The sequence below is a fragment of the Sturnira hondurensis genome, unplaced genomic scaffold, assembly GCF_014824575.4.
Source record: "Sturnira hondurensis isolate 20B ecotype Veracruz unplaced genomic scaffold, ASM1482457v3 Scaffold0001547, whole genome shotgun sequence".
NCBI lineage: Eukaryota > Metazoa > Chordata > Mammalia > Chiroptera > Phyllostomidae > Sturnira > Sturnira hondurensis.
The window spans coordinates 223,831-246,589 of NW_028074178.1; the positions used below are offsets into that span (position 1 = coordinate 223,831).

At 48.0% G+C, this 22,759-nt stretch overlaps 1 protein-coding gene across 3 annotated transcripts in view; it reads right to left on the reverse strand.

Annotated features, from left to right (window-relative positions):
- The window catches only part of TPK1 (thiamin pyrophosphokinase 1), a 255,230-nt gene that overhangs the window by 56,010 nt on the left and 176,461 nt on the right, over positions 1-22,759 (reverse strand). For all 3 annotated transcript variants that reach the window (XM_037030295.1, XM_037030294.1, XM_037030299.1), the window contains one exon: positions 18,662-18,773. In XM_037030295.1, coding sequence (XP_036886190.1) covers positions 18,662-18,773 — 112 coding nt within the window. The remainder of the gene's footprint in view (positions 1-18,661; positions 18,774-22,759) is intronic.

Sequence of the window (22,759 nt, forward strand, 5' to 3'; positions counted from 1 at the left end):
GGGATGAGAAAACGCAGGCTTAGAGAGGTCAGCCATGGGTCACACACCCAGGAGGCGGCAGGACCCCCGTGTGAAGGCCCTGCCTGCCGCCCGCCTCTCCTGCAGTGCTACTTTGACTCATGAACGCCTGAGACCTGTGCCTGCTGGAGAGGGTCCAGGAACAAAGGACCCAGATTCTGCCTCTGAGGGACTTCAAGTCTGGGTAGGGCAAGGGACCTAAGATAATTACACAGCTGTTGCCATGGCTGCGGATGCATTTGCGAAGGCTCCGAAGACTCAGGGAAAGGCGAGGTCAGGTCAGGTCTGGCCAGGCAGAACTCTTCAAAGGGGAAGGCTTGCTTTGAAGAAGCCTGGAAAGCACGTGGGCCCCGGAGAGCGGAGGCTGTGGGTGCGGGGCACCACGGCCAGGGGTCTGGGCCCTGGCTGGGACCTGTGGGTGACCCTGGCAGTGCACAGGCTGTCCTCCAAGATGGCTCTGCCGGTGTGGAGAGGCCCTGGATTTGGACAGAGCGAAGATGGATCTTGGTGATGCATGGGTTCTGTTACGGCTTCTGTTTGAGGGGGTTTTCAAAGCCCCCTTGGCTAGTCTTACAGTCAAAGAGAAAGCTCTTCCTGGGCAAAAACTGCAGGGGAGACTCCACCAGGTGCCCCCATCCCAGGTCTTCCCTCCGAGGGCGTCCTCCACGCAGGGTGCCCACTCCACATCACCCTCCCGCTCTGCTCCATGCCCACAGTCCCTGTCCCTCCAGGGAGAAGTGCCCTGCTTGGTCTCCCTCTGCCAGTGACACCGCCGGAACACCAGGGGCGTCCCAGCTGAGGCTGAGCCGCCTCTCCAACTTCACTCTGGCCCTTGCCCTCTGACCCAACCCCACAGGGGCCGACTCGCAGCAGGCCTCTGCTGTGTCAGGAGTCACTCGCAATGTCCCAGCTGCTGCACAGAGCCGGGCGGTGGCCGTCCCTGCTCCCCTGGGCCTTAACATCAGCGAGGGGAAGACAGCCTGCAAGGACCTTGTGCACCATGCCAAACGGGGATGCCTGGGAAGCAGAGCACAGAACACAGCAGAGTGCCTGGGAGGGGGCTGTCGGGACAGGAGGGCCTGAGCGCTGACTCAGACCTGCTTGTTAGAAGAAGTTCTGCAAAGAAGCAGCATTGACTGGGACTGGAACAATACAATGTGGGATGCCCACCCGCTGGAAGACACGAGGAGTGAGGAACTGTGGGGAATGGTGCTCCAGGCAGAGGGAGAGGCGAGCACAATAACTGGGGCAGGAACTCGTCAGTGTGATCAGGGAGAGACAGTGAGAGAGGCACGGGGGCCGGAGCAGGACACAGGCGGGAGGGTGGCTTTCCTGGCGAAGGTGAGGTGAAGACACCAGGGGGTTCCGGACGGGGCAGCGCGTCGGTCCGTCTGGACTGTGGGGGCAGCTCTGGGTGCTTTGTGAAGCTCCACTGGATGGGGGGAGGGTGGGGCCGCTGCAGGTGCTAGGAGGGGTGGGAAGGTGGCCAGGTCTAGGATCACGGGAGAGGAGCAGGGCGGAGAGGAAGGATGAGGGTAAGGCTTTGCTCTAAGCAACCATGAACGTGTTCGTTGGCCAACGTGGGGGAAGCACAGAGACCAGGTGGGCATGCTGGCCAGGCTCATAGTCATTCGACGGAGAGACGCTCNGGACGGGGCAGCGCGTCGGTCCGTCTGGACTGTGGGGGCAGCTCTGGGTGCTTTGTGAAGCTCCACTGGATGGGGGGAGGGTGGGGCCGCTGCAGGTGCTAGGAGGGGTGGGAAGGTGGCAGGTCTAGGATCACGGGAGAGGAGCAGGGCGGAGAGGAAGGATGAGGGTAAGGCTTTGCTCTAAGAAACCATGAACGTGTTCGTTGGCCAACGTGGGGGAAGCACAGAGACCAGGTGGGCATGCTGGCCAGGCTCATAGTCATTCGACGGAGAGACGCTCGGCAGGGAAGCTGCACCGGTACTCTCTGGGCACGGGGGGCAGGTTCTCAGCAGGGCAGGGCGTGTTTCTGTCCTGCGCAGCGGCGCATGTTCTGGGGATCCCAGGGCAAGTGCAGACCAGTCGGAGAGCTCAATGAGGGAAGATAGGCATTGGAGAAGCAATGGTGTTTAGACGTATTTGAAGTTACAGGTTGTGATAAGACTGTTTAGGGACACGGGACCAGACCAAGGAGGAGGGATATGTCTCACTTTCTTAATGAGACACGAAGTGATCAAAACAAATCTGCTGACTTCTAGGTAAGGAGCGCGTGCTCGATTTGTTTTGCTGTGTTGACCGACAGGACGCTGCCCCCCTCCGCCCTCCCCTGAAGGTTTGGGTGCAAGTCCAAGACAGTTACAGGTGCACTCTCATTTCCTTCTTCTACTTACTCCTTCATTGTCACAGTTCTATTCACGGGTGAAGTTTATCCACGGGTACAGGAAACACAGTTAGCCACAGACTCTCAGTTAACTAAAACTCTGATGAATCTGTGAGTGTCGTGAGTGGTGAGTGCGGCCCCCCAGGGCAGGGAAAGCACCTGCCGTCCCTGCACCCCTGACTCTGATGCCGCAGGTTCCTCACCAGTCCCAGGAAGCACAGTGGGCTGCCAGGGAAGGGTGGCCTTGAACCTGCTCTAATGAGTTAAGTCAGTCCGGTGCACCAGAAGTCACATTTAGTCACAGAGCCCTGGTGACATAACTCACCACTGACCGGGCCACTGTGGCACCAGGGAACCGCTGCCCGCGGCCCCGCCTGGCCACCGTGCCGTCTGCCACGCCCCACAGGGTGCTGCAGGAGGGAAGCTCGGGGCTGCAGAGCCTTCCAGGTTCAATGCGGAGCACTTGCTGCAGTGCAGAGTGTGTCCAACAGCAATCTGGTGTGTTTAGCACACTCTCCCTGACAGGCGTTTTAAACCATCTACAGCTGTGAATGCGAGCCAACCCCAAGTCGTAAATTTACTTAAAACCTTTTAAGTAAAATTTGCTTAAAACCTTTTTCATGCTCATCAGTTTTTGTTAGTGTTTAATGCGAGGCTCAAGACAACTGTTCTTCCGGTGGGGCCCAGAGACTCCAGAAGGCTGGACACCCCTGCGCCCTGCTTTGTGCTCAGAGCAACAAAAAAGGAGGGGGCTGGAGCAGAGCGGCAAATTCATGTCCACTCCAAATCCCCAACGGAGGAGGTTCTACAGGTCCATTCTCCAACTGCTGCTCCCTGGACAGGCCCTGCCTCTCTCCACACACACACACACACACGCACGCACGCGCACACAAACCCTTTTGTGACATTCCCGTGCTAGATGGCATCGCTGCCAACTACATCAACTACCCCCTCACACCCTGGAAATTTGCCACACCATTCACTATTCTGTTTCACCCGTTTACGATCAGGAACTCTCATGTCAACACCTTTTACTGTCACCCCGTCGACTGTGTCCCAGCACAAAACTCACGTGGCAAGACACATTCGCTAGTTTTAGAAGGGTTGCCAAGGACCCCGAATGGCAGGGCACCATTCTTGACCATCAGGAGGGGACACAGATGATGAGCACCAGATATGTCCTGGAGACAGATGTGTCCTGGTGTGAGGACCCAGGAGTCTGCACCCAGAACAGCACCAACAGGTGATGCCACCGAGGAGCGTACAGCGCACGCACGTTAGTGATCCAAAGGCCAGGGAAATCACAGGCAGGCGGGATAGCTTCGGGAACAAGGAGCTTTGAACCGCCGGGGGGGGGGGGATAGAATGGGGGAGTGGGGGAGGGAAACCACGTTCTGGGATGCTGGGTGACCAGAAGGGAAACAGCAAGGGGGATGGACGGCCCGGGCTTCCACAGGCTTACTCAGGAGCAGAGGACAAAGGGGTCCAAGGCTGCTACTGAGAACAGAGGAGAGAGGCCAAGGCCAGAGGTAAAAATGGTGACATCAGCCTTCAGCGGGAGACAGGTGGATTAAAGACACCCAGACTTCAATCTGTATTTTTCCTAACTACATTCTGATTTAAATAGCCACTGATATACTGCAAATAAATTTAAATGATCAAAATAAAAGTTACTTGTCTGTTCTAGCTGTTAGAAAACACTGGGAAGCCTTCTCACTCTGACAGTTTTTTCTAGGAACATTTTTAAAGACACACACAAATACATACACACAAAGCAGAAAAGAAAACTGATTTACAGATGGAGAGTTGAAAGAGACAAGCTGTTAAAGTTGTTCCTTCACAATTAAAAGTGGCCCAGGAAACAGATGCACCACAAAGGCCAGTGCGACCCCCCTGGAGTAAAACCTCACAACCCAAATGAGAAATCGGCCAAAGTGAGGTGCTGGTCCCAGGGCCCAGAGTCCACTCAACCCTGGGAAAGAACCGTCGTCAAAGGGTATTTTACCGACTCCGTCTCTGTCTCGGTGGAAATGAGGAACAGCACTGATGTCCCATTGCTGGCCTCAATGGGAGCTTCTGAAGGGTGAGAACTTGAAGCAGGAGAACACAAACTGTCATAACAATACGGGACACCATCCATGGAGGGACACGGACACAGGGAACGTGGCATGTGAAATCTGCCAGAGAGACCCACACGGCGCCACGCCGCCCATGCCCGACACCGCTTCCCAACACAAGCCCCCGGGTCTGGCCCACTCACTGCTTCTCTCGGGACTCTTCCTGGCCACCGCCCAGGGAATGAAGGAACGGAGCATCAAGCAAGCTCCTTGCATTTACGCTCTGGACCCGTCCACTTCCCTGTGGCTTCGGCAGTCACGGTTTTCAAGCTGAGGGAACCCTGCGACACCATCTACCCTCTCTGAACCAATGAAGGGTCGGCGCAACATCCCAGAGCCATGTAATTCAGACCTTTTGGAGTCAGAACTTGAACCTGATTGTCGTTCCTCCACATTATTAACTGAAGTAAACAGCTACATACATTGTCTTTCCTGCAACATTTCAAGGGCAACTCAAGGTATAAACCACACAGAGAGAAGGTAAGTGGCATGCTACACATTAATCTCCAGAGAGCTTCTTTTTGCAAGGGGTTTAAAGTACTGATCTGTTCCCTTTTTCGGCTGTTTTAAAATCTCTACCCTCTCTTGCTAGTTCAGTCCTACAGGATGGTTCCGTGATGCACCCTGTTAGCTGGAGAACTTTGTTTCTATATCCGCTGTACCTTTAGTTTCCCTTGAACTGTAGCGGAAAAAAAAAAGCAAATATGCCTTTACCACCCACTTGATTTGAGGTGCACAGACCTATTTAATAGGCTTGTTATGCAGTTGCTTCTATTCTAGTCCACACGCTGGGCATTTGGCCACTCTGATCTTCCCCCTTTTAATCTGAGCCTCCTGCTCTCCCAATATGTTCAGCCTTTTCACGGGCTGGCCTCTGCAGAAGCCACAGGACAAAGGCGCAGCGCACGGCTGAGAACCCTCCCCACGACCCCAGTCTCCCGCCGCGGCAAAGTCTGGCCATGTTCCCACCATGCCTGCTTTTCCATCCTCGAGGCTTTACACTCAAAATCCTGCTTTAACCATTTCTCCTCCCTTGAGAAAGGTAAACAAATCATCTTTTCTTGAATCCTTGAGTACTTGGAGAATGATGATGAACATCCACATTCAGGTTATAACTGCCCCAGCCACTGACGTCACAGTGGGCATAAATTACACTTAAACTACAGATCTGCGTGAGTTCTAGCTTGTGGTCTGTCTGTGGTTTGCAGAGTGGAAAGGAAGGTCTGAGGTGGGACTTACAACATGATTTTAATTGCTATGGTGCTAAATCTGTAACCTTGCCCAAATTTAAGAAAACTTCTCCTTTCATGTAGGATAAGATTTGTGAGACAGGCTATTTCACCATCTTCAAAACCCTCACAAATACACACCTACGTGGCCCGTGATGGACCCTTTTATGTTGTACACAGACAACTAGATCAGGAAAATGAACTTGGAAAATTAATTCATTTAACATCCTGTATCTCAGTTTCCTCAGCTATACGAGGGAGGGACCCGCAGCACCCCTTCCCCCCAAACCCCAGAATTGTCTTCTAGAGGGTGGGATACCTGCAGTATATACAGCCCTCCCCCGCTAGGTGACTGTTCCAGGAACCCATCTGCATCAGCGCACCAGCTGGCATTGATATGAGAGGCTGCGCTGGGCTTCAGTGAATTTTTTTTAAGACTCTTTCAACATCTTTGCCCATTTCATGATGGGTGATTTTAAGCACACCTGCCCACACTGCACTGTGTTCAGCAGTTTTTAACCCAAAACAGTATGACCCCTGTGCCCCACCCTCCCTATTCACCCAATCTCAAACCTCATGAATTTTTGTTTGTTTGTCCCCCTGGATAAAAACAGTTTTTTAGGGAAACTGGTTTGCCGATGTGAAAGAGTCGAAACAAAAAAAAAATGGCAGAAGAACTAAAAGGCATCAAAAACTGTTTTGAGCAGCAATAAAAACATCTGGACAGGTGTACTGCATCAAACGAAGGGCACTTTGAAGGTGACGGAAGTTTAAACAGGAAAGAATAAACAATTTTGTATAAATAAAGTCCGTGTTACAGGGTCCCACCTTCTAAAATGGAAATAACAACACTTCCTCTGAGTTAACAAAAGTGCTGGCGTCACACCAAAATGGGAGTGAGCGGAGGGAGAGAAGAGATAGGGAGGAGTGTGCGAATGTGCTGTTCAAAGCACAAATCCGATTGTCTGGACCCAGGAGAAAATTATACCCACTGAGCTGGTCCCGTCGTAAAAGTTTATTCACCCACACCCCTCGATTCTGTCTCCATAATTCATACAAGGATCAAAAGCTATTGCCTTCTGGTCTCAGTATATTAGCTGAACGGCTGAACGCACATCGCTCACATCTGAATCAGCACAGTCGGGAAACCTGGCGGAGGGAAATAGAAAGGGACTCTCGAGCTTCCCCTGAAGTCATTCTCATCTGGCAGCCTGTCCACATAAATAGCAGGAAAGCAACTCGCTTAAACAACTTGGGAGGCAAACCTGAGTTATGACAGGGCCCGTGAGCGAGGGTCAGTGAAATATCGGTCTGCTCACACACTCCCATTCATCATATTCCCTCCAAACGGGCGTTAATTGTTTTCATATTTAAATGCCTGGAATCAACCATAACAAATGTGTGTTGTCAGGTTGTTGGGAGTTTTCTCAAAACAAAACAGGATGGTTATGGTGCAGAGTAAATTACTGTTGGTTCCCGGTAACTCTCGGCAGAATCACAAAAGGGTGAGAACTGAAGAGAAGGGAAATCACTCACAGCTGGTTCAAAACCCGCAGCACAGCAAACAGAATCGGAGCCGAGTTAATGAAACATATATTTAATACAAGCTTTGTAGCAGGCTATATGTCATTAGTCTGAAATGTAGTATTTGTTTACCAGTAGAATATTTGAAAATCCTTCAGAATAGCATAATCCAAAAAACAACCTTGTTCCTCTTTGTACCTTTTCTCCAGAAAAAGACTATCTGCTGCTTATCAGCCTCCCTGTCCCCAACTTCTCCTCCCTCGTAAAAGCTGGGTCCTGGAGGTCCCCATGCTTGTCATTTTGTGCAGTGGCCCCTCAGTGCTCATATTCCGAAAGGATCAAAAGTGTCTGCTTATAACCCCTGAATGAAGCTATGCTCATAATAGGACAATTGAAACTGCCGCTACACGCTAGTGCAAAGACACCCGTGGCACAGGTATCAGTGTGCGGAAGGGACGGAAGGACAGGTGCTGGTGGCCCAGGACTTGGATGGCGTGTGTGTCCTCATGAATCCACTAAGGAATATTTGATTAACCTTTAACAACCTTCAGAACCCTGAGGTTCTAATAATGTGTGTCTCCAAGGGCAGTATGTGCAAAGTTCTCCGCTGTTCACTTTTTCACCATCTTAATCTCGCATCCGACTGTTGCCTGTTACTGATAGAAACTCTAGTCTCTCAGAGCCCCCAAGGCCAAAACAGAGAAGAAATACAGGCAGGAGAGGAGAAAGAGGACTGTCTCTAATAGAGACCGGCTATAAGGCCGTGAATGGAGCTCTGTCGCTGGTCTCCTTCACGTCCCCGGGGGTCAGACAGGCACTGGGCTGGCCCGGACTACAGTCCCTGGAGAACAGAAGCCAGACTGGGTGGAAGCTGTAGCGCCCTTTGTCTCTGGGGGACACCAAATGAGTTGTGCATGCACAATTTGTTTTCAATTTTGTGTTTATTTTGTCTTGAGTTTTTATCACAAGTTACGTGAGGCCAGATAAAGGACGGCACCGAAATGCAGTGTGTCAATGTTGGCACAAACGGTCTTGCCACATCCATTTTCAGAGTGACCGTGCAGGTTCAGCAATGGAATTGCGTTTGATAAGTATCATTGCAGAGCATTATTTCATTCACTGGTCACAGACCCAATGTGACCGGCCGAGTAAGTATCCCCCCTCCCAGAAGTCCACCCGGCCCCTGGAACCTGGGGACAGGTCGCTTTCAGGGCAGGAGGCGTTTTTCAAGTCTGACCAAATGAAACAAACACCTCTGGGTGGGATTGTCCTGGGTTATCAGGGAGAGGGGGTCCCAGGGGAGTCATGCATTCCTGAAAGGGGGAGTCCGAGAAGACGACACAGGGGCTGCAGATGTCAGAGAACAGCTCTGACCACGCCAGGCTGCGAGCCCAGAACACAGAGCAGGGACTTGAGGGCCCAGCACCGTGGGCAGCCTCCGGGGCTGGAAATGGCGACAGGAGGGTCCTTGCCAAGCGGGCAGGGAGATGTAGCCCCCTCAGCACTTTGACTTCGGTGTCCTAGCCCCGGTTCTGGAGTCTGACCTCCAAAACTGTAAGATCACAGGTGTGTATTTCAGGCCACTAGTTTGTGGTAATTTGTTACTGCAGCAATTTGAAACTGATAGAGCTGAAAACTTGTAGCATGGAAATTTGAACAAATACAGTTATAGTTTTAAATTTACCTATCAAATATCATATATTTTAAGTTTTCCTATCTATACATCTATCTATCTATCTATCTATCTATCAAAACCTATTATTGAACATGCAGATGCTCCACATGGGAGGTAGTGAAGGAGACCAGCGGGGAGCCCTGAGCCGGGACCCCCGTTGCCTGCGTCCCGGGCTGGCGCGGAGCCCAGGGAGCTGTGTGGTCTGTGGGAGTCACTTTTAGATCTTAGTTATTTCATTTGAAAAGCGGAGGTCTAGACAAATATTGGTGTGCCTTTTCACATTACGGGACCCTAATTTTTCTAAAATCCACATAAAGGAGATAGCATTTGTCCTGTCCAGCTTATACATCATAGAAAAATGGTCATTTGCTGGTGATTACTATAGAGAATTCATAAACATATCAGGATGTGGTATAAAAATTAAGATACTTTAATATATCCCATTAATAGAGAATGTAATGTTTTATTTCCATTATGTATCCCAAAGTATAAGAAATCACTCAACACATCCTAGAGTAAAGACTTAGGATGCACGGTTATACTTAAGAGTTTCACCAAATACTTGAAAATATTCAGTGCCCCCAAAATAGGACTGTAAGGCTTCCTTGAGAAACCTCTGTAAAAGTATCATTCCAAATTACATACATTACAGAAACAAATACAAAATTGGAGGTACAGCTATAATGAAGAATAAATTTTTCGGCCCAAACCACACATTTAAGTTAACATAAATCTGTGAAAGAACTTTTCTTGTTAGGGTTTGAAAGACTAGTTGACAGGTACTACGGGAGAAAAATCCATACTGGTGCTCATAGCTAGCACTTTCCATTTATAAATAAGAACATATATAAAGGATCCATGGAAAAAGCCCAAGGGGGGGGGAGGACTGAGGTAAGAGGTAGGAGTGCGTGGGGTGGGCCAAAGTTTTTAAATGGAGACAACTGTACTGGAACAACAATGAAAACACACACACACACACACACACACAAATGGTCTATGGAGGCATTCATGACTCTTCCAAATTGATAACAGAAAGCCAGGGAGATTGAAAGCCACTGATGACTAACTAAATACAGAGGGCAGAAGGTTGGTCCTCACCCGTGTTAGGAGATACGCGCCTTTTAAAAGCACACGTAGGGAGTACTGGGTATAATCTTCCTGCAAATGGAACTTCTTGCCCAGCAGGTGTGCTTAATAAATGTTCAGTGGCCTGTCCTTCTTCCTTAGAGGGGCCAGCCCGTCCCACTCCTGCATTAACTAGAGACCAGCTGGCCCTGTGGGTCTCACCCCCTGTCCCCCTCCTCTCCGGCAGGTGGCCCACAAATAGAAGGGACGAGGTGCGGGCACCTCCTGTCTCGGGCTCGGAACAGCCCTCAGGTGTCTGCTGCGCCCAGAGGGCCCTCTGTGCTGCGTCCGCCCTAACTCTGCGCGCTGTCTGGGGACCTGCTTCGCTCGTGCTCTGCTCTTGCTGCGTAGGCTGGCTTCCCACCATGCCAGGAACACCCTGACCCTAACAGCAGTTGAAGAGAAGAAACCTACAAAACGATACATCTTAGGGATATATGAAAAATATGGAAAAATCTCAGTATAATTCTAGGAAACTGAATGCAGAAAAACATTAGGAGGATTTGTCTATCATGACCTAGTGGAATTTGTTCCAGAGATGTAAGTTTGGTTTAACGTCTGAAATTCAAGGACTGTAATACACTGTATCAATACAATTTTAAAAAATTCACATCATCTTAATATACAAGTGAGAAAGCAATATCCAACCCCTTTCCTGATTAAAAAACAAACTCAACAGACCAGGAAGAAGACAGAACTTCCTCAACCTGATAAATGACACCTGTGGAAGCCCAGCAGGTAAGGTCGTACTTAGTGCTGAGAGACAGGACACTTCCCCCTGAGTCCAGAGCAGGACAAGGATGTTGCTTTTGAGACTTTCAATACTGTTTAAATACTGCTACTACTCCAATACTATTGAACACTATTGACTATTTTACTGGAGGTTCTATCCAGGACAATCTGGCAAGAAAAATAAATGAAGGGTTTCCAGATCAGAAGAAGTAAAACTACCTCTGCTTGCAGATGACATGGTCTCGTACACAGAAAATCCCAAGAAATCCACTGCAACAGCATTAGTACTAATTACGAATGAGCTCAGCAAGGTTGCATGATACAAGTTCATTTAAAAAAATCAATGTTTCGCCCTGGCTGGCGTAGCTCAGTGGATTGAGCGCGGGCCTGCGAACCAGAGGATCGCGGTTTGATTCCCAGTCAGGGCACATGCCTGGGTTGCAGGCCAGTTCCCTGCAGGCCAACTCCCAGCAGGGGACGCACAAAAGGCAACCATACATTGATGTTTCTCTCCCTCTCTCCTTCCCCTCTAAAGGTAAATAAATAAATAAAATCTAAAAAAAAAAAACCCACAACCATATTATGTAACAGAGTAGATGGGGTAATTTTGTGTTTCTAAACAGAACAGGAGACAATGAGATACACAAAGACAGTCAGACTGACAAAAGATCTATCCCAAAAAGTTTCTCAGGAATCATCTCTAGGTGGTGAGTTACAGGGGTTTATAAAAAAAAAAAATCAATGTTTCTATATGCCTACAGTGAACAATCTAAAAACGAAATTAAGAAAATGATCCCATATATAACAGCATCAAAGTAATACAATACTTAGAAGTGAATTTAACAAAATATGTAGAAGACTTACACTATGAAGAAAAAAGGTTCGTAAAAAAATAAGCATTCAAACAAATGAGGAGAGGCTTAGGAACCTCCAAGACATCTTTAAACGTTCCAACATCCGAATTATAGGGGTACCAGAAGGGGAAAAGGAACAGCCGTGAGTGGAAAACTTATTTGAACAAATAATAAAGGAGAACTTCCCCAGTCTGGCAAAGGAAATAGACTTCCAGGAAATCCAGGAAGCTCAGAGAGTCCCAAAGAAGTTGGACCCAAGAAGGAACACACCAAGGCACATCATAATTACATTAGCCAAGACTAAAATGAAGGAGAGAATCCTAGAAGCAGCAAGGGATAAGGGGACAGTCACCTACAAAGGAGTACCCATCAGACTGTCAGCGGATTTCTCAAAAGAGACCTTACAGGCAAGAAGGGGCTGGAAAGAAGTATTCCAAGTCATGAAATCCAAAGACCTACAGCCAAGATTGCTTTATGCAGCAAAGCTTTCATTTAGAATGGAAGGGCAGATAAAGTGCTTCTCAGATAAAATCAAATTCAAGGAGTTCATCATCACCAAGCCCTTATTATATGAAATGTTAAAGGGACTTATCTAAGAAAAAGAAGATGAAAAATATGAACAGTGAACTTTCTTATCTAAGAAAAAGAAGATGAAAAATATGAACAGTGAACTCACAGTTATTAACAACCACACCTAAAACAAAAGCAAACCAAGAGGACAGCTAAATCGGGAGTGGAACCATAGAAATGAAATCACATGGAGGGTTAGCAACACGGGAGTGGGAGGAGGAGAAGGGGGGAGAAGGTACAGAGAATAAGTAGCATAGACAGTAGGTAGAAAATAGACAGGGGGGAGAGCAAGAATAGTAGGGGAAATATAGAATCTAAAGAACTTGTAACACATGGACATAAATGAAAGGGGGGATGGTGGGGGAGGGGCATGTAGGGTGGAGGGAAATGAAGAGGGGAATGGGACAAATGTTATGGCATAATCAATAGAATATATTAAAAACAATAATTTCAATAAATTATTATTGAAATTCCTCTTTGGGGAAGACTGAGCCACCCCCCCAAAAAAAGCCAACGTTCAATCTCTAAAGCATGTGTTTTAAGTAAAAATTTTAACATCCTTAGTTCAATTCAAAGTGGGTCACTGACTTTGAACACATTAAGATACAAAATACATTATCCTTGAACCAGACAGGAAATACTGATGTCCCAGTGTCAGACTGCTTTAAGCGCTGGTCTAGAGAAGCAGCAATTAAAACAGTAACAAAGACATCTAGAAATACTACAGAGCCCACACACTGGAGCCCTTGCTGACAAAGGACTGTGACTAGGTGGGTGCGGCTATTGTTGAACCAGGCGGCTGACCACGATGGCTCTCCGCATCCCGGCGGCGGCAGAACCCAGCGTCCCTCTGGAAACAGCATTATCAGCCAGTGCAGTTCTGCGGATGCACGAGGGCTCCCTTGTCAGGGCTGGCACAGGGCACTCTCATAGAGAACTCCTGCCTGCACACACTTACACTCATTATTTTCCACGGAGATGGGAAAATCTCTTCAAACTCTTTCATATGTTTTTCTTTCATAACTCACTTGGGTTAGGAGATTCGAAATTCTTTCAGTCAGTGCAATAAAATTAGTTCATTCTGTCATTTATTACTGAACTTCTTCAACAAAACACAGAAGAAGGAACAATGAACACCTAATTTCAAACTCAACCTGAGCATTCTAAATTGCAGCCCTGGGAAAAGGGAGGGGAACTCCATCTAATATTTTTCTTAGAAACAAGTGCAGAGAAGTTACAAGTTCTGTCCCTCAGAATTTTCCTTTTTCTGCCTGATGACTTTCCATTCCCACCCATCATTTTCCGTTTTCTCTCTCCTTCACACCACAGCAATCTCCTGCCCCCAGCCACAGTTACGATCCTCCTGCTGTCTTTATCCTGAATTTATTTCAGTGGTGTTTTTAACATCAATATATTTTACATGGGGAGTCTTTTACTTTATTAATTAATTGGAAACGAAGAAAAATAGCCCCGAAGGCTTCAACTCCTGAGTGCATCAACCCATCATGTGAATGAATTTGGGCAAATCACCGACTGGAGTTTTGAACCAGGTTTTTATCGGAAAAACAAGGATACCTAAAAACTTTTTAGAATCAATGAATTATACCAATTATCAAAGTGAAGGAAAACCAACTAGAACAACAACAACAAAAAGGTTGCCCTGAAACAGACTATAGTAAAACTGTAGAATTTCAAAGAAAAACATAACTAAGAATGGATAGCATTAAAGACAAGTTATAAACAAGAATTAGTTTGGTTGACTGGACTCTTTAACAGCAACAACAGAGACCAGGAAGAGTATGGCTAAAAGAAAGTTGAAATGTATTTTTATTGTATTTGTAGCTAAGATGGTCATCAAGATGGGGGATGAAGCAAAGACATCTTCTGAGAGACAGAGAGCAGGCTCCTACTCAATCCTCTCACTCCTGAGGGACAGACTCTCTTTTCACGTGGGGTGACAATCCCTTAGACAGAAAACTGCATGTCCCAGCCTCCTTTGCTGCTGGGCCAGGTATTCGACACGTTCTGGCCACTAAGGCAAAAGGCTAGATGCAGAAAGGACTCCTGGGAACTGTGGGAGTCCCTGAGGCCTTGTGGCCCTCCCTCCTGGTGCTGAACGGGGGTGGGGGGGAGCAGGATTGGGGGGGTGGGCACAGCTGCTGGGTCACACCAGACCTCTTGTGAGGCTCCGGCACAACTGGGGGAAGCTGCCTGCAAACCGTGCTCGCCTCTGGGCTGTTACAGGGGAAAGACAGTGGCTTTTTCAGTATGGACATAGTATGCTTCGCTTTGATCTCAAATCTGCAATTAAAAGAACATTTAGAATTTCAACAGAGAGAGAGTATATTCTACATCCTTTGAAGAAAAATACTTAGAACAGAAATTGAGTTGTATAGAAATGGCTATATTTACGTGAAAAGTGGCAAAATGACAAGAGGTTCCGGAAATCCTTAGAATGGAGAGTAGAAATGTATATAAACACTTAAGCACTAACAATGGTAGTGGACTTCAGAGTCTTCTTAATGCTAGTTTCATAAAACTAAATTTTAAACCAGTTTTATTTAAATCATAACCACTACACTCGAGTGATTTCTACATCCACAAAGTGAATATATTTCATCCTTAAATTAAATAGAGAAGCTTTTGCCGAAAGGAGGACAAATTACTATCTGAACAATAAATGTACACATATCACAGCATTCTGTTCTTATATGTTAGAAACTATTTCACTGCGCTTTGCAAATAAATGGGCTTTCTTAAAAGCTATTGTTTCAGTGAGTCATGACAGAACACAATACTATTTGTTACAGACTGAAAAAGACAGAAAACTTAACAAAAATATTTCTATAGAAAACCTAAGTGAATCTATAGTCACATTTTTAGAAATAAAAAAATTGTGCAGCATATATTAATACAACACACTAAAATTAATTGTACACCCATATGCCACCAATGACCTCAAAAAATTAATTTTTAAAAAGGTACAACTTATCATAGCAACACAAAATATAAAGTTTTTTTAAAATTAATCTTACATGAGAGATATACCATATTTATGGAGAAATTTTTTTAATTATTGAGCAATTAAAAGTTCAAAGTAAGTAGAGAGAAACTATAAACTGTAAACAAAAAATATGCAATTTCATACAGAAATTTTCTCCCCCAGTTGTTCTATTCTACCCAAATTACTCTGTAAATCAGACATAATGCCAATACAAATTATAGTAGACTTGCATAGGACATTTGTTAAGCTAATGCTAAAATTTGTTAAGAAAATCACAAAGCCAAAAACAGCCAAGAAAATGATGAAGGACAAGGTTAGGAGGCTCAGCGACCACAGTCCAGCACTCATTACAGAGCCATGGCAACAGGCAGTGTGGTGACTGGAGGGAGGGGTGTGGGCAGAGCAACAGACTAGAGACAGGCTACCAACAGGAGGACTTGGCAGTCCCCCGGGCGTCACTGGGGAGAGGGGGACACGCAGCGCTGGGGCAGCTGGTTATCCGAAAGGAAAAGAAAACTGGGTTTCTAACTCATGACACACACGCAGGTCGATTTCAAGGGAAAGAAAGGGCCTAAAAATAAAACATACAACTAAAGCAACAGAACATCTTTATGACCATGGGGAGCAGAATGAGGTCTTCAGACACAAAAATTACAAATCTTAAAAAGATTCATAAATGTGACTACCTTTAACATACCAGCCTCTGGGATGTGAAAATGCCAAACATTAAGTTAAACTACAGCCAGGAAGATGACAAGCAGGGTCCAGAGAAGGTCTAATGATCAGTAAGGAATAAACCAAAGCAGCCCCGTGACGAAGGGGCACCAGAAAGCAGTGATCTGCCGACGAGGAAACCCGCATGGCCATGTGTAACTACAGAAGGATGCTCCCCGGACCCCCATGCAGCAGAGTCCACAGTGAAGTGTCATGGACACCGACCAGGCCGGTGAAGACAAGCAGAAGTGACAGGACCAAGAGCCACACGAGGACACAAAGCACAGAAACCTTCGTTCACTCCATGGCTGTGAGACACCCACAGGCGGTGGGACACCCACCGCCTAAAGGTGGGGTGCACTTAGCCAGAACGCGGTTATCTTACTGCCGGCTGTGTCAGGCCTGGGGACGCTCCAGAACCAGGCCCGTGTCACAGAGAGTTCACAGCGCCCTCATGCGAAATAAAATCTGTAAAGCTGCACTCTGGGATGGCACACACAGGCGCCTGCCGCACTTATTTACGAAGACGGGATGGGAGGGACCCAAACTGAACCAGGTGAACCAGACCGCCTTCGAGACGCATGGCCCCCTATTTCAGAGCAGGTGCAGACTGAGGGGCAGCGCTGGGAGACCACGGGGCGGCCTCCGACAGGTGAGTCCTTACGAGGCCTCGCGCACCCCCTGGGCCCAGACAGTGGCCGCCCCTGACTGTATCTCTGCATCTCCCTTCTCCTCCAGGCTGGACCCAGCCTGTCACTTGGTAGGTGTGACCAACACGATGACACTGACCTCAGGGCTCCGCTGCCAGACAGTGGTGCTGAGTGACAGGGGCTGTTCCAGGTAAGGACGTGCTCTCTTCCAGTTGACATGATGTCATTTCAGTTATTTTTATTCCTTTTTGTGAGGTCATGTCACCTATCAGAAGATCCCATTGATTATCACTCTTGTCACAGCTAATGAATGAAACACTGTGTCTCAACTCTATTGCTTTGCATACGTCGTGAAGTTGTTATCTACTTACTTTCATGAAGTTGTAGAGAAAAAAAGTAATGATTCCAAAAGTCAAAGCAATCGTAGACACATGAACCTTAACAGTGTGGCCATTTGGTGGGGCCTAACCGTACCCCAGGCAGGGAGGTTACAGGCCCTGCCCTTGTCCTGCCCACAGCCAGTTCCCAGAACAAAGTCCATTACGCAGAATCAGGGTGTGTGCTTATGGTGAGGTGCAGAGGCTAAGAGGATGTCCTGCAGCGTCCCAGAGACAGGGTCCAACCTGAGTTTTCCCTGTCACCGTAAAAAACAGATGACTGAGGCTACTGCCAGGAGGCCAAGCCTCACTTCCCTGCGCTCGGTGCCCCTCCGGCCAAGGTGTCAGCAGTGCAAAGTGAGGTCACCACCGACCCAGGAGGGCCTTCGCCCCTGCACGGAGGGTCCTGGGAAAGGCCGGGAGCTCTAAAGCACAACTGGTTTAGGCTGGAACGTCTCCCGCAAGCTGCTCTACACAGTGAGCTCACATCACATCCGCTAACCGGCGTCAGAGCCAGACCCGTGTGTCTGTGAGCCGCAGACCGGTTCTCTTGCCCTTTACGTTCTGGTGCATTCTCCAGACCCTTGCTTCAAAATATCTAGTTTCTTCCTGATTGCTCCAGCAGTGGCTCATACAGAGTTATTTTAAAGTATCTTTTTGTCTTCAAGTTATTTTTTTCTTGAAATATTTATTTCCTGCAGGAACCCAAAAGCTTTTCGTGTTATAAAAGAATGGTGTGGTCCCGTAGTGGACTTTTTACAACCTCAGAGGCACCGGTCAGCCAGGAGATCATCGCTCTGTCGTTCCAGGAGAGCCCTCTGATTACATTACCATTACTCTTAAAGAGACTCCAGCTGACTCACAAGGCCTGAGGGTTCTTTTGGAATCTCACTATTGCATGAACAGACCCCCAGCCCTTTCCAAACCAGATGCTTTTAGCATAACTAGGACCGAATACAGGTGATAAGCAGGAGGAAAACATTGTAAAATTTACGAAGAGCAGCTCATCCCATAAAACCTGCGAGGTCTGACCACTAGAGGAACGCGCTCCGTGGGAGGAGCAGCCACCTGTCTGGGAAGTAGGTTCCAAGTACAAGGACTGAGGACAGCAGGGCAAAGAGCTCTGGGTCCCACACAAAAGTGCAGTTGACCAAAGGAAAAGCGGACTGTGTCGGAGTTAAACGAATGGACTTAGCCAATGACAGTTCAGAAAACCAAGAGCTAAGCCAAAGATTCTGAGAAAATATTTGCCGGTCACATATCCAATAAAGGACTTATATCTGGAATATGTACATAGGAATCTTACAACTCAACCTAAAGACAGAAATAATGCAACTAAAATATGAGCCAAAGGTCTGCACAGACGTTTCTCCAGAGAAAATACACCAGTGGCCCATAAACACATGGAAGGGTGTTCAGTGTGACTACGTACCAGGAAAGATGAAGTAAAACCCACAGTGAGAGAGCACTGCACGCCCACTGAGACGTACATTGGAAAAGCAGGTAATAACAAGCATTGGTGAGGATGCGGAGACGCTGGAACCCGCGCACGGCGCTGGCAGGAACGCCAAGCGACGCAGCCACTGTGGAGCACAGCCCGGCAGTTCCGCGACAGGCTACACAGACCCTTTCCAAACGGAGCAGCATTCCCACTCCTGGGTGTCCAGCCCAGGTCATTTCGGAAGGAAAGAGAGAAAACCTCGCTTCCGCGAGGGCTTTACTCACTGAGGTTCCACTTCAGGCCCGTAGTCGTGACCCGATGGCAGGGCTGTCCCACGGGAATGAGGCCACACCAGTCACCTTCCAGTCCAGTGTCGACGTGCAGCCTGTGCTTGCCCTGCGGTGGAGAAGGGGTGGTCAACGAGACGGGGACGAGAGCAGGAGGGACGCTAGTGGGCAGCGAAGGCCCAACAACAGATGTGTGCGCTGAGTAACGCTGGGAACGTCCACCTGACTTAACCCTAGCGACGTTGTTGCGAGGCAGCTTAGTGTTAGTTACCCCCTTTCCACAGGAGGACACTAAAGCTGCAGCGATAAATGGGTCTAAAATCACACACAAAAGGGGCAGACTCCTGCTTATCCCTACCACCCAATTCCAGGGACTAAACGGAGGCCACACGCTAAAGACACGTGGCTCAGAATTCTGGGGATTTAATCAAAGGCTTGCTCAAGTGTAACTAAAACATTGGTTCCCAAGTAAAACCTCTGCTTTTTCTGAGAAACGAGATTCTAAATTCAGCTTCAATGTCACCCTTGCTCATGGTCAATAGCCTGCTTCCCCATCGCAGACAGCACGGGGGTGCTCGGGGAGGAGTGCCTCTACTGGGAAGCAAGGTCTGCCCAAGGAGCGAGCCTGTTTCTTCCGCTTTGATCATAAAAACTCACGTAATTTACCTTGCTCTCAAGTTTTTCTACTTGTGAGAAGTTAAGTGTAATGCTCAATCAAAGCCACAATGCTTGCTTTTAAAAGAATACTTGGAGACTCCTTTTCTTCTACAAAGTATTGATTTGCCGTATTTGTTCTCATCACTCTCCTTAGGGTAGATGGTCGTTATAGGAAGACACCTCAAGTCCTTATGGGAAATGCCAAGGCATACATTCAATAACAGAATAAAAGAGTCTTTTTCGTCATTCACACACGCCAGAAGGAACACGTTCCAAAGGATGTTCTTTAAGAAACTAATGTTTTAACATATATGTGATTATAACTCATTAGAGGACTAAGGGTAGAGGACTACCCTTTAATAGTCATTTTACTTTTATTCCAATGACGCCTTTTGTTCTATTATAAACTGTAAGAACTTCATCTAAGCCCTCAATATATGAGAACACTCTTTTTGTCTTAATCAAAGGGTTGCTGTTATTATTAGGAAAGCAATTCTCTAGGTTTCATATCATTCCTTGAAATTTAATACAAGTTCATCTGGATCTTCAGTACCTACATAATTTATACATATAGGTATGTGCCGAACACTCAGAAGCCATGAACTTGATTAAAAGGGCTTAACAATATTCAAATGCAAAGACAAATTTTAAAAGAAATTTAAAATACAGGGTCCAGCAGAAGTAAGGCCTGCTTGAGTGTGGTTGGGAGGATAAGAATAGGGGTGTAATAATTTATAGTTTTAATTTGCACATTTCACCTACAATGTCATGCTGTGGGCTTGAGTGTGATATTGTCATGTTATGAAATTACATACTTATGATTTTGTCATAAAAGATTTTGTGATAAGAAGGGGCGTTATCTGTGCCAGACCCTGTACATTTGGAACCTAAAGAGAGGCGACACGCGTTCAGGTGTGCGCAGAGACCCGTGGGTGGGCTAGGAAACAACGTGCGGGAGGAAACAGAATCAGGGGAAAGTACAGAACATGTCCGTGTAAATTACAGTAAGTCCACACACAACAAAACCCTTTCTCTAACGCACGCACAATGACGGGTCTGTCTATGGGAAGCACGAGGAGAACTCGCCCAGATCAGGGGTGAGAGGGGAGCGATCAGCCAGTCACCCGGGAGCCCCGTCCAGGCCCGAGAAGACCCTGTGCCAGGAGCAGATGAGCACCAATGCGCGAGCACCAGGACCTTGGAAATACGAAACAACAAGTGCGTCTCCTAGATACAGAGCCATACAAGACTCAGAACTTCTCAGACTCTTCTGAAGAAAGAGTAAATAAAATACTCTAAAAATTCTGAACAGTAATTACAGAGAGCAACAACCAGAGTACAGCCACAGAAAAACTCGGGGATGAAATAAAAACTAATCTCGTTCTTGAGTCTTTGATGATGTTCTTCCCGTGCCAATTTTGAGTGAGAGCACAGCAACCATTACTGCTGTTCAACAAGCCTCCTGCATCCTACAGTGTAAAAGCAAGGCTGTGGTCGCCATGAGGCCAGGCGAGGAGGAGTGGGGGAAAGGACACTGGCCCTAGACTTGGCATCACTGTACGTGTATGGAGATCAGGGAATCCAGCCTAAAGCTGTAGATTTTAAAAAGGAGTTAAGCATTGCTCTTGGCCAGAGGACCTGGTAGCACTGGTAACAGGTGGATAACACTCCTGATCTGCAGCGATGGACCAGGGGTGAGGTTTGAAACTGCCCTGGTCTTCCGCCCGCTGTGCTTCTCACCCCTGAGCCCCCAGGCCAGTGTGAGAGAGGAGCCACCCACACAGCTTTGCACTGAGAACTGTGCCGCGTGTGTGGAAGGCAAAGCACAGATGGAAAGACTGCAGATCCGGGGCAGGATCGGGCGTGGGGAGTGGGGACAGCGGGCTGGCAGGGCAGTGACGCTGTGTGGAGACTGGAGGGGGAACAGGAGTTGATGCTAAGGAGGGAGGTGAGGAGGTTGGCGGGCCAAGGGTGGGCCTGTGCCAAGGCCACAGGGCAGAGTTGGGACCCTCATGGACACAGTGAGGGGTTGCAGGCGGGGGTAGGGGGTGGATCGTGGCACACGGGGGATTTTAGGGCAGTGCAACTACTGTGTGTGTGTGTGTGTGTGTGTGTGTGTGTGAGATGTAGTGTGAATACATGACATTAAGCATTAGTCAAACCTGCAGGATGTACGACAGGAAGAGAAAACCTGAAGGCTAATGACGGACTCCCATTAACAGCAATGTGCCACTGTGGGTTCATGCCTTGTGACAGGTGGACCACACCAACTCGAGGGAACGGGAAATGGCCAGCAGGAGAAGGGCTTCCGGGGAGCTCTCCAATCTGCTCAATTTTCTGTGAACCTAACATGGCTCTATCGACAAAGTCTATTAATCAAAAAGAAGTCTGTCAACAACAGCCTTTCTGTTTCTCACCCTTAACATGGGACTGACGGTGATGACACGCGGGTCTGGAACCTGTGCGGCCACAGGAAAGGCACCGTGAGGGAGTCCTGCAGTTGCCACCCGGAACCCAATGACAGACTTCTTCATTTTCTTAAATAACAGGGTGACTTTTGGTTGGTTGGTTGGTTTAAACTGCCTTAATTTCTCGGTTTAGAATTTTTCCCTGGATTGATTTACATGGAAGAACTTGTCACTCGAATTTGAGTTTGGTTTTTGCCCACTACCTTCCATTATAGAAATAATTGCCTCTGAAGACATAGATGCTAAATATAACGTAGCTTATTATCCGCAGATGCCAGCCAGAACACTCTCTCACACGTTCTGCAAGTGGTAACGAGGCGTGCTGCACAACGGAGGGAGCAGATGAGAGGGTGGCGTGGAAACTCCGACTCCCATGGGTGTGCTCCAGCGCAGGCAGCCCAGGGACAGGGCGCAGGGGGCCCTGCCCACACGGGTGGGTCCCAGCCTGATCGGGGCTGTCGTCCCAGGTCCCCCTCGGAGAGCACACTACCAGGAGTGCCAGGTCACGCACAGCCTCCTGGGTGCTGGGGGACAGAAGGCCAGGGGAGTGGGGCCGGAACGCACCCCTGGGCCAGGTGGCTCTACCGCTGTCTCAGGTATTGCTGACCTGCGGTTCGAGACTGTGGCTTCCCTACGTATCAAAGAGGGACTCGTGTGCTTGGGCTGTTACAGTCACCCCTCCCTCCTAACTGAAGACTTTCCTCCTTCTGTTCATGGTGCAATGAATGGCTTGGCAGTGGCCCACTGGACAGATTCATGCGTGGGGTGCCCCAGCTCACCTCAGTGAGGAACGATGAAGGAAATCAGGGGTAATTTCTCAACTCGTGGATCCTACGTCCCTAAGGGACGATGCTTGATTCTTCAGCCTGTATTGGACAATGCAGAGGAAGCCATGCGTGGGCATGTGACGTTCCACCATCTCAGGAGAGAACGGCTGTCACGGAATCCGCTGCTGAAGCATTTAGTCCTG